At 56.5% G+C, this 10,792-nt stretch overlaps 1 protein-coding gene across 1 annotated transcript; it reads right to left on the reverse strand.

The window, feature by feature from the left end:
• Positions 1 to 289: 289 nt before the first annotated feature.
• DEF6 (DEF6 guanine nucleotide exchange factor) lies at positions 290 to 10,770 on the reverse strand. Its single transcript, XM_082295997.1, has 11 exons — positions 10,449 to 10,770; positions 6,519 to 6,659; positions 4,904 to 5,089; positions 3,253 to 3,480; positions 3,026 to 3,172; positions 2,741 to 2,849; positions 2,362 to 2,660; positions 1,766 to 1,932; positions 1,364 to 1,562; positions 888 to 978; positions 290 to 649 (listed from the first exon to the last, which is right to left on the reverse strand). Exons 1-11 carry the CDS (start codon positions 10,668 to 10,670, stop codon positions 438 to 440), a joined length of 2,001 nt encoding a protein of 666 aa, XP_082152123.1. The 5' UTR covers positions 10,671 to 10,770; the 3' UTR covers positions 290 to 437.
• Between the last annotated feature and the right edge of the window lie 22 nt (positions 10,771 to 10,792).

Genomic DNA, 10,792 nt, shown 5'->3' on the forward strand with positions numbered 1-10,792 from the left:
GCTGTAGTTAGGGACACCCGGGCGTGGTGTGAGGGTGACAAGAAGGCCCCACTTGGTCAGTCCAGGCGTCCTTGGATGATTGCAAGGCCCCACACCTTGGAGCACAGTGGGTGATGCAGAAAGGTTATTGTAGAAACCAAGGGGGAACTGCAGCCCTAGGCCACAGGGTCCCGACCCACCAGCAGCTCTTTTTTAATACAGGGTGTAAAACAGAGCGCAAGGAGTTGAGTCCAGCAGTCCAGAGAAGGTCCCACTGCCCCCTCCCCAGCACTGGGCTGCCTGAGCCTCCTTTACTGATGGAAATGGGAGCACCTCTGCCTTACGCAGTCCCCTGTAGGCTCTGTGCTGGTCCATCCAGAGGTGGCCACATTGACTATCCACCCAGAGGGACAAGCTGAGCCCTGCCATTCCCAGCTGGACTCTGCCATCCTGGTGGGCTAATTGGTGGGCTCTGTGGCCATGGTGTCCACATCTGGAGATGGCAGCACGCTGCTGTTCCCACCGTTGCTCACGTTTTCCTTGCTGTTTTCTCTTGTGGGGTCACTGTCTTTATCCTCCACCCTCTGCTTGAGCTTGAGGGAAGAATCTCTCCGGGACAGAAGGGGCTGGTAGCCAGCAAAGACTCCTCCACTCACGTTTGTTCGCTTGTCTGGGGGTGGACAGAAAAAGAGAGTTGTTTACCTGGGGCCCAAACTGACTGTTCAGATGAGAAAAAGGTTTGTAGAGTCCCTCCTTGCAAGAGGCATTGGGGTATCTTCTCTGGGAGTCCTTCCAGCCACCAGAGGCCCCCCAAGGGGAAGATGGGTGGGGGTGTGGGCTCTGGCCCAGCATGGCTGTGGTCAGGAGGTCCAGGGAAGGGTGGTCAGCTGGGTCAGCTGGTCTCCTACCTCCTGGCCCGATGGGGTGCATCAGTCGGTTCATCTGGACATTCCAGTGCTTGACGTTGGTGCTGGCCTGTCGCAGCTTCCGCTGGGCCGCCTGGCAGGGGACGGAGGAAAGGGGTGAGCTGGTGCCCCACTGCCCCTGTTCTGTTCCCTTCCATGAGTAAGCCTGGATTGGAGGTTCCCTCTGGGATGGAGACCCAGTTCACCCTCCTCTAGACCTTCTGCTCCCTCTCCAAACCTCCCCCCTTCACACGCTCCCACTGTCAACATCGCTTTGGACACCAGTGCTTTGTCCACAGGGCAGGACACGCTTGTCCTGTCTGAGCCACTGCATCATCCCCTGCCTACACACGGCACAGCTCAAACACCCCCAAGGCAATTCCAGCTTGGTCCTCCCCAGTATGGAGGTGACCCTGGGAGGGCTGGGAAGTCCCCTGTGTTCGCCGTGTGAAGAGATGTGGCACTGACGTGATGCTCACCATGACATCTTGGTCCACCCGCTGCCTGTTCACTCTCACTTCTTCCAGCTGCTTCTGTGCCTCTTCCAGGAACTTGTTCTTGTTCTCCATCTCCTGCTTGAGGACTTGCTTCTCCCTCTGAGTTTTGATGATATATTCTTCTTGCTCCTCCTTCAGCTTCATCAGCTGTTTCAGCTTCTCCTCTTCCTCAGCCAGTAGCCTGACAATGAAGAGCAAGAGGTGAGGATGTCCCTCTGCCACTTCTTCCACCAGCTCTCTCTGTCCCAGCCTGCATACTGGGAAGTCACCAGCACACCCCAGTACCTGGGAACACTGAGCTGCCCTGGGGAGCACATCCCCATGTGCAGCTGCTGCCCTGGGAGCGGGGCTGCTCAAGCAGGGGGAGGGATGCCCTGGTCCTACCTGGCCTGTGCATATCTCACAGCCTCCTCGTCCTGCCGTGCTTTCACTTCCTGCTGCAGGGCCTCCTGGAGCCTCTCCTGCATGTCCTCCAGCTCCAGGATGCGCTTGCGCTGCCGCTCTGCCTCTGCCTCCTTCAGGACCATCTCAGCCTGCATGGAGGCACGAGCCTGCGGCGGGGACAGGAGCCATCAGCTGGCCAGGCCACCACCAGCGTCCCCAGAACCCAGGCCCACCGCGCGGAGCAGGCCAGACCAGGGACAGCCCATAGTGACAGGTCCAAAGCAAAGCTGTTTCCCTGCTCAGGAGCCAGGCTGTGTCATTCAGAGCCAGTGCTGGCTGTGAGGTCAGAAATGGGCTCTCTGTCCAACCTGGCACCAGCACTTGTCTCTCACTGACCCCCAGCTAAAGACCCTCGAGGCAGATTGTCCTCATGTCCTGCTCAAAGGGATCTCAGGCACAACAGAGCCCAGAGGTGATGGGTGGCAGCAGCACTGCACATCCAAACCCCTGGGATGCCCCGGGCAAGGGAAGGAGAAGGAAGCAACCACCCCGCGAGCACCACAGCCCATGGCAGACACACCATGGGATGCACCCACCTGCTCAGCCTCCCGCAGCTGGATCTCCAGGGTCCTCTGCATCTCCTCGTGCTGCTGCCTCCGCCGCTGCTCCTCCTCCTGTAGCAGGATCTCTGCCTGCCTCTGGGCCTCCTTGAGCAGCTCCAGCTCCTGCAGCTTCCTCTCCTTCTCCTCCTGCAGCTGCTTGAGCCGCTGTGTCTCCTCCTCCTTGGCCGCCTTGCGCTGCTCCCGCTGCTCCCGCTGCTCCCGTCGCTTCTGCTTCAGGTCCTTGTGCAGGGACTTCTTTCCCTCAGCCTGCAGCCGGATGGCCATCTGGATGGCTGGAGAGGGAGGGCACGGTCAGTGGGGATGTGCAGGGGGCATGGGGAAGCTGGGGAAGGGGTGTGGGGTGGGCACGGACCAAGCGTCCACTCCTGGCGCTGCCGGGTGTCAGAGGCGCTCATCTCGTAGGTGCGGGACAAAGTCTTCACACAGAACATGCACCTCTTCCCATCCCTGTCTGGCAACACCTGCAGGGAGAGGACACAGTACAGCATTACCCCCTGTACCTCACCTTATCCCCCCATCTTCAGCCACAGGGCTGGCTGTCCCATGCTCATGGATGTGAAATTGTGTGTTCTTGGGTGTCCCTTCCTGGAGTCTGAAGGGTCTGCTCTCCCCAAGCTGAGCATGGCCCGGGCTGTACCTCCACGCAGCAGTGCTTGTCCAATGCGATGCTCCCCTTCTTCTCCTTCCGTTCCTCGCTCATGTAGTAGGACAGGACACTGGGCTTCAGCATGAACCACCGCTCCGACCAGTTCCTCCTCAGCTGGCCCCTCTTCCAGAGGTAGCCCTGTGCCCGAGAGACACAGAGATCAAAACCGTGCTGAGGATGGGACGGAGCTTGTGCACTGGGATATGTGGGTTCCTTGCCTGTTTGAGCACATCCTCAATGACCTCCTGGTACACCTCCTCCACGGCCATGCTGATGGCCTCCTGCTCGATGCCTCTCAGGAACCGCCCCGAGTTCACCATGTCCAGGAACTGCCAGACCGTGAGCCCGCCCTGCCCCTGTGGCTCCTGGGACAGGTAATCATCCAGCTCACAGGAGTTCAGCTCCACGTTCATGGCTGTGCAGATCTTCTTCAGCAGGTACTCCACCTGTGGAGATGGGGACACTCAGTGACAGGAAGAAGCTGTCCCCACCCCACCAACCCATTTTGGAGAGCTCAAGGCCACATCTCTCTCCAGCTTGGAGATGCAGGACCCTGATCCCAGAGGGATCACCCCTTGTGATGGTTGAGGCATTTCAGGCAGCGGGCTGGCTCAGGAAGCTGGAACTGGGTTAGAGTTTGACCACTACTGGGAGGTTTTTCCTTTTAACCCCAAGGATGGGATGCTTTGGCTGGTTTGTCTGCAGAGCAAGAAAACTCTGTAGCAGACAAGAGCCTGAGGGAGTACAGGCCAGCACTGTTAAACCCCATCCAGGACTGTTGTCTCAGAGCCACGGTGAGCTCAGCACCACTCTGCTTTCCAAAAATCACTGGGGAGGAACAGGGGGACAGGTCCTTATGGAGACGAGCATCGTTTTAAAACTGCAAATGAAGTGCTTTTAAAAGAGTCAAGGTGGTTGACATGATGTGGGGAAGACTTATTACAGCTCAAGTTTTGCTGCCAGCTCTCCTCTGCCCACGATCTGGGGACTGAGACTGGTGGGTGACTGCAGGGAGCCACGCAGGAAGGTGACACACAGCAGGGTCCCCACACCCAGGTGGGTTTTTTATGTCATTTAATTGTGAGAAGGGCAAGAATTGAATGCAGTTGCTCAGGATGATTCAGTTTTTCATGGTCTGGGGAACAGGAAACACCTCTCCCAGGGCACAGGAAGTGCGGTCACCCTCCTACGTCTGCGCAGCACGGTGCTTCTTGTCTTTTTTCTCTCCCCCCCTTTATTTTTTTTTTAATTTTAGCTTTTCTGCTGATCTCAGGAGATTGAAGGGGTAGAAGGCAACAGCAGCCATTTGCCCAGCCAAGTTCCTTCTGCTGAGGCCACTCCTGGCTTCTGCACTTGTGCGCTCTCCCCAGATCTGCCCCCCTTCTCATGGGGGTTTAATCTGACCCCAGAGAAAGGGAGAACCTTCCCCTCTAAATGCTGTGCAATTTGGAGATTTGGCGATTACTGCCAGAGGCTTTTCTTTGGCTGGCACCTTTCCCTTAACACTCTGCATGCTGGGCAGGGGCTGAGCACCCGGTGGCAGTGGCCACAGAGACGGACAGCCAGGTCTGCTCTGCCACTGCCCTCTAGGCAGGAGAGGCTGCAGCATTTTGAAGGGGTCTCCCCTCTAAAGTCCCCCTCTTCTCCCTGGGCAGTGGGGGTGGCTGTGGGCACAGCGGGGGTGCCCAGGGCAGAGAGCCCCCTTGTCCCACCCCCAGCCTCCCTTCTCTTGTCCCCTGGAGCACCACAACTTGCAGGATGCAGTGGGACATGCCAGGAAGCAATAGTGGGATATGTCACCCACAAATGGGGCTCTGCCAGCACATGGAGCCCTGGGAGGACAGGAATGGGGGGAGAGGCAGGTCTTACCTCATCTGGCACCATGACGAGAGGGTATTTGTCTTCAGACAGAAAGTTGAAGAGACACCAAAGCTTGAAAGCGTCCTGGTGGGACACAACGCTATTCCCATTCCGGTCGGGTTTGTAGTTCTTCTTTGCTGTCAGGGTCCAGCAAAGCTCATCAAAGTTTTCTTTGACAAAAGCACCTTCCTCCACCTGCAGGCAGTGAGTGGGGAGCTGAAGAGCTACAGAAAGGAGTTCTGGGGGAGGAAGTGCTGTAGAGAAGAAACCTTCACTCCTAAAATCTGTCCAGTGAGAAGCATGGGGTGGTTGGCAGCACCAGCAGGAACCCTGGGGTGCAGCACATGCAGGACGGTGTGGAGCTTTCCAAGCCCACCTCTCCAGTCCCTCCATGGTTTTGGGTTTCTTGTTATCCCATTCAATCACAATGAGGAACTGGGGAGTGAAGGGAAGTACTGGCCCGAGGGCAGCCAGCAGGAATGGTGCCTCCACCAGCCTCATCCCTTCTGCTGTCACGGTTCTGTGATCATGTCCTGGCACCATGAGCTGCCCCAGGCAGCAAGTTTGCTGCAGAAGGGTGACCTGTGATGGGGATCAGAAGAGCTCTGGCTGTCCCTGAGTGCTCCATCCCAGCACAGGAGCAAACTGCGGCCTGTAGCAGTTTTAAAACTGGATGGTAAAAAGCCAAAAGCTTCTCTTACTAGGAAAACCCACTTCTCCCTTTTCAGGCTGCCTCTGGGATTCTACTAACCATAGTGAAACCAGAAGAGGTGTGTTTAAAGATCACCTCCCAAAGAACCATGTGGGCAACTGGAAGGATTTTGGCCACTCTGTGATGGGGAGATTGGGCTGGGCTGACCTTGGGCAGCTCCTGCTCTGAGCCGAGGGAGCTGGGGAAAGCTTTGTCCTTGCTTGCTGCAGACCAGATCTCTGCAGCCAAGATTAGCATTGCTGGACCAGGCTGGGCAGCTGCTGACCAGCTCTGGGCAAGGCAAAGATGGGCACAGGGATAGGGACTGGCACAGGGACTGGCACGGGGACTGGCACAGGGAAAAGAACACCGGGAGAGCCAGGGGAGCAAAGGGTTACTGCACCCAGCTCTGGCCCCTCTCTGTGAGCACACAGTGGAAGAAAGATGTCAGTCATTCTTCCTCTCCTCACATGCTTGGAGGAAACAGCACCCACAGAGCAACCTCTAGTTGTGCCAGACAAAGGTGTCTTTGAACCGTGGAAAAAAGGGAGAATGCCCCTGCCCAACTCCTGCTCCTGCCCTGGCACCTCATCCTCCTCCCTCTCCTGTTTGCCAAATGAGGTCACACCTCAAATCTGATCATGGCTGGAGAGGAAAAAAGAGGCTGATTTTTCTCTCGGAGCCCTTCAGGAAACGTGGGCAGAGATGCTGCTCCGTCCAGAGCCGTGATGTAAAGGGATGACGTCATCCTTGCCAGGCAGATGCTGAGTATTAAACATTTCTCACCCATTTTGGCATTCACCTGAGCAGTCCCCATCTCTGTGCACCTTCTTTCCACCCACCAAGGCACGTGATCTCCAAGAGCTAAGGGGAGCTCCCCTCAATGTCCTCACTTGAGGACTAGCAGGTCTGGGGGATGACCAAGGAACTCACCTTGTCCAGGATGTACTTGTTGAGGTAGGGCATGTAGCCCTGGCTGGACACTGGCCCGTCATCATCATCACGGAAATGCTCTTCCAGTGCCACGGGGTCGTGGGGGATGCACAGCACCGTGTACAGGTTGTGAGACAGAACCTGGCCAGGCACAAGGGGTGGTGAGAAGGTGAACAACCTCCAGCCCTGCCCCAGCACATCCCCAAGGTGCCACCCCCTCACTCAACCGCCTGGGGACTGTGCCCTGCATGGCGTCACCTCCTGGCAGCCACAGCATCGAGTCAAGGTTTGGGTTTGGCATAATTTCCAAATGCAAACCTTAGAGAATCATTTAGAAACAGGCAAAATTCGAGGATTTTTCCACATTAGTTTCTTTTCTTGGCACACGAGGAACTTCTTTCTTCAAAGGGCTGTTTCAAGCCTCTCAGACCAAACAGGACTCTGATCTAGAAAAGCTGATAAGCCACCTCAAGCTGTGCATTTGGCACAAGCATGGCCCAGCCTGGCAGCAGCCACTGTCTGCTCAGGGCACAGAAAGATGGAAACATGAAATTAGGAAAGACTGGTGAGAAACTAAGCAAAGGTTTTGTCTGGAATGGAAGCAGACAATAGAGATGTAGAGACACACCATCCCCAGAAATATTCAGCAAGACTTGCCAACAGCCTGTTTTGTTCAAATCCCCCCCAAATAAAACATTTAGAAGCTCATGGATTTCCCACGTGCTGGAAAGCCTGGAACAAGGCTGCCCATGAGCACCACCAGCATCTCTAGCAGGTGGTGCTCTCCTTGCCTTTACATCCCAGAAGCAGGAGATGGTTAAACAAGTGTCCCAGACTGACACCTCCCCACTGCACCAGGATCTGCCAATGCAGCTTGCCAAGGGTTCAAGAGAGGGGATGGAGGAGATGGAACAGCATCCCTGCTCCTCTGTGCAGGGCTGGAAATTTCCTCCCAGCCGGAGAGGAGCCGCCGGAGGCCATGATGGCTGCTGCAGCTGGAGACAGTTCTTGCTTGACCAGATTTTCTTTCTCTTTTCCACCCTCTGGACCAATGGGATCAGCAGGACTCCACCCTGTGCTCACACAACAGGGCTGTAGCCCCAAGCACTGTTGCTTTGGCTGTGCCTTTTGGGGCTCGGTGCAGCCCCAGGGTCCACGCAAGGGTGGAAAGGCCTGGGAACATCATGAACATCCTCCAGGATGGTAACAAATCCATCAGGATGAATTCAAAGTCTGGGAATTGTATCCCATTCCGTGTTTCCAACATGGGCCCTCATCTCCATCCTTCACCCCTCCTCCCAGAGCACCCCTAAAAAGCTCTGTGAGGTCTCACTTGTGACCCCAGCTGTGGGGGACACCCTGAGCCCTTCCATCCATCCCAGCACTCCGTGACCTGCAGCCCCTCCTCTCACAGGGCTGTCACTGAAAAATGGGGAGGAAAGCCCTCGCCTGGTCGATGGTGGGGTGACTGGAGGCAGGAGAGGTGGGAAACCCTTGCAGCCTCTGAAACAGTGATGGGAGGAGGAAAATAAGAGTAAAGGGATGCTACGAAAGCAGTTTGCTGGTACAACCTTTCCCTTGGGGCATGCCAGGGATGGCCGGGGGGGCAGGGGTCTGCCTGACTCCTCCTCGTGCCCTGGATTCCTCTGAGCACCAACCTTGTTTCTATTCTCCACCCTCTCCCACCGCTGTCACACCCATCACCCGTGAGAAGAGGCACCCAAAAGCGCCAGGGCAGTGCTCGGTATTTCCTGCCTCCTGCCCCAGCCACGCACGGCCACACTGAAGGACTACACCCCATATCCCATCCCACATCCACAGCTCCTCCAGCTTGGCCGGGAAGGGGGATGCAATGGCACTGAGAGGACAAACACTCTTCCAAGAGCACAGCTGGCTGGGAACAAAACTACCCGACATCGCTGGGTGCGCAGCACCCGACCGCAAACTGTCCTTCCTTCCTGTGCACACACACACCTACACTCACAGCGGCATCTGCATGCGCCTGCCTGTGCACAAGTGCCCCTGCAAGGAGCCCAACGGCTTCCCACAGCTGGGCCTCCACGCTGGAAACCCCGACACGTTCACAGCGACCACCTGGAGCGCGGCCGGAGCTCAGCCCCAGCTCCCACTCTGCCAGGACGCTCCCACCCAGCTCTGGGGCTGGTTCCGTCCTGTAGGTGCAAACCCGGTGTCTCTCCCACCCCTGTTCAAGACCCTTCGTGTAGCAACACGCCCGGGTGAGGGAGCAGAGCACAGCCCGGCTCAGGGCTCAGCAGCCCTGGAGGAGTTTGGAGTGGGCTCAGCCACTTTAACACTTTATTGCTCAGAGCTGCAAGACCCCAGATTCCTTCCGCACTGAACCGTGGCTGGCCTGTGTAGGCTGGGGCAAACAAGCTCTCCCTGGCCTGGAGGTAGGTGGAAGGTCATCCAGAGCTGAGCTTTGCTGTTCAATGACCTGCCACCAGCCCACCCCATCACTGAAGGTGCGTGGGAGAACATCCCTTCCCCTCTGGAATGTCCCCCTGGATAAAGCCGCTGTGGAGGTGCCATCCCCAGCATCACCACAGCCCCTACACCATGGTTTGCAGACCCTGCATGAACTCTCCCTGAAACTGCCATTAAAATCAGATTCTCTGTGGCCTCAGCATTGTCACTGGTGACAAAGATCTCTCAAGACAAGCACTGCATGTGTTCAGGCTGGTGCTTTTGGGTCCATCACATGCCTGGGCCAGGCTCTGGATCCTGAGCATGGGTGCAGGGGATGCTGTGATGGGGGCACAGCAGCCCCTCTCAGGGATTAGCAAACCAAATTAATCTCTGGCCTACTTTAGGATTTTCCTTAATTCCTTCAGCTATTTCTACAGCTTTAGTGGGTGAACGTGGCTCACAGGGCACATGCCATGCGTTCTGGGGGGAGCCAAAGGCTCTCAGCCGCAAAGGCTGAGCAGGAAGAATCTGCCTCCCTGCTGCTTCTCCTCCAGATCCCTGCAAACAAAACTCTTCTCTTTGGGGCAAAACACACCTCCCCACCCAAAGCCCAGCACCTTCCCTGCAGTCTGTCCTGGGGAAGCCCTATAAAACAGAGGGAGTAGAAGAAAAGTGGGTCTTTTTGCAATGGCTCAAAACTGGTCTCGCAGACTGGCAGCAGCTGCCAAGTCCTGACGCAACACCTCCCCATGCTCAGCATGTTCATGCTCAGGTCTCTTCTCTCATCTCAGACCCTGGTACCAACCAACATTTCCAGCCGCAGTGCCAGCCTAAGAACCAAAATGGATGAAAAAGAAAGATTCCCACCGTGTGCAAAGGTTAAAAAATCCATTATTCTCAGTGCCAAGGGGCTCCCTGGTGGGTTCCAGCAACCCTGGCCTAGGGGCAGACAAAAAGGCTTTTAAAGCTATTGATGAAGGGCTGAGTGCATGAGCTGTCTGAAAGCTGTTAAGAGTGGGAAGAGGGGAAAGCCGAGAGTTTATAAAATACTGTGTTATTTCTGGTCACATCACTGAGGACTTTTTGTTTAAAAACAACCTGCCCCTACCCCTCCCAACCCACTGGCTGAGCAAGAAGGAGAAACACAGGTGCTCCGGCAAGCAAGAAAATGTAAACAGTTTGGGCTCTTAGTTCGCCATAAAAAGCATAAGAAATTGATAACAACTAAAAATTAGATTTCTTATCATTTTCACCTAGAAAACACATTTGAGCATTAATTCCACCCGCCCCCCCCCCGTCTTTTTTTTAAAGGGAGATGCCACAGAGCCTGAGAACTTCACCAGAACTATCGTGGAGGCAACAACAAGGTCTTCTTGATCTTAAAATTTAACAATTTCTCCGTGGAAACCCGAGGGGATGCAAAGCAGCCCCGGACTTGCTCTGCCCCTCGCTGCCCACCCTCCATCCGTGCTCCGGAGCCGCCCGAGCTCCCCGGGGACTCACTTTGAGCTGGGATTTGGAGACCTTGCCGCTCTTCTCCACGTCCAGGGCGGTGAAGGCGTACCAGATGGACTTGAGCAGCTCCGCTCGCAGGTCCATGGCTGGCGGCGGCGGCGGCGGCTCTGCCGAGCCCGCGGATCCGGTTCCTGGAGCCGCCCGGGCGGGCGGGACGCGGGGCGGGAGCGCCGCCTGCTCGGGGCGCCCCGGGAACCCCCCGGGCCCCATCGCCGCTCCCCGCACGGCCGGGGCGGCACGGCCGCGGCTAGCCTCGACTCTTTGCTGAGCTCGGCGCACAGATCAAAAGCTCCGTCATAATTTGCGTTTTGGGGAGAGAAATCCCCGCCCTG

The sequence above is a fragment of the Coloeus monedula genome (genome assembly GCF_965178545.1).
Source record: "Coloeus monedula genome assembly, chromosome: 23".
Classification (NCBI taxonomy): Eukaryota; Metazoa; Chordata; class Aves; order Passeriformes; family Corvidae; genus Coloeus; species Coloeus monedula.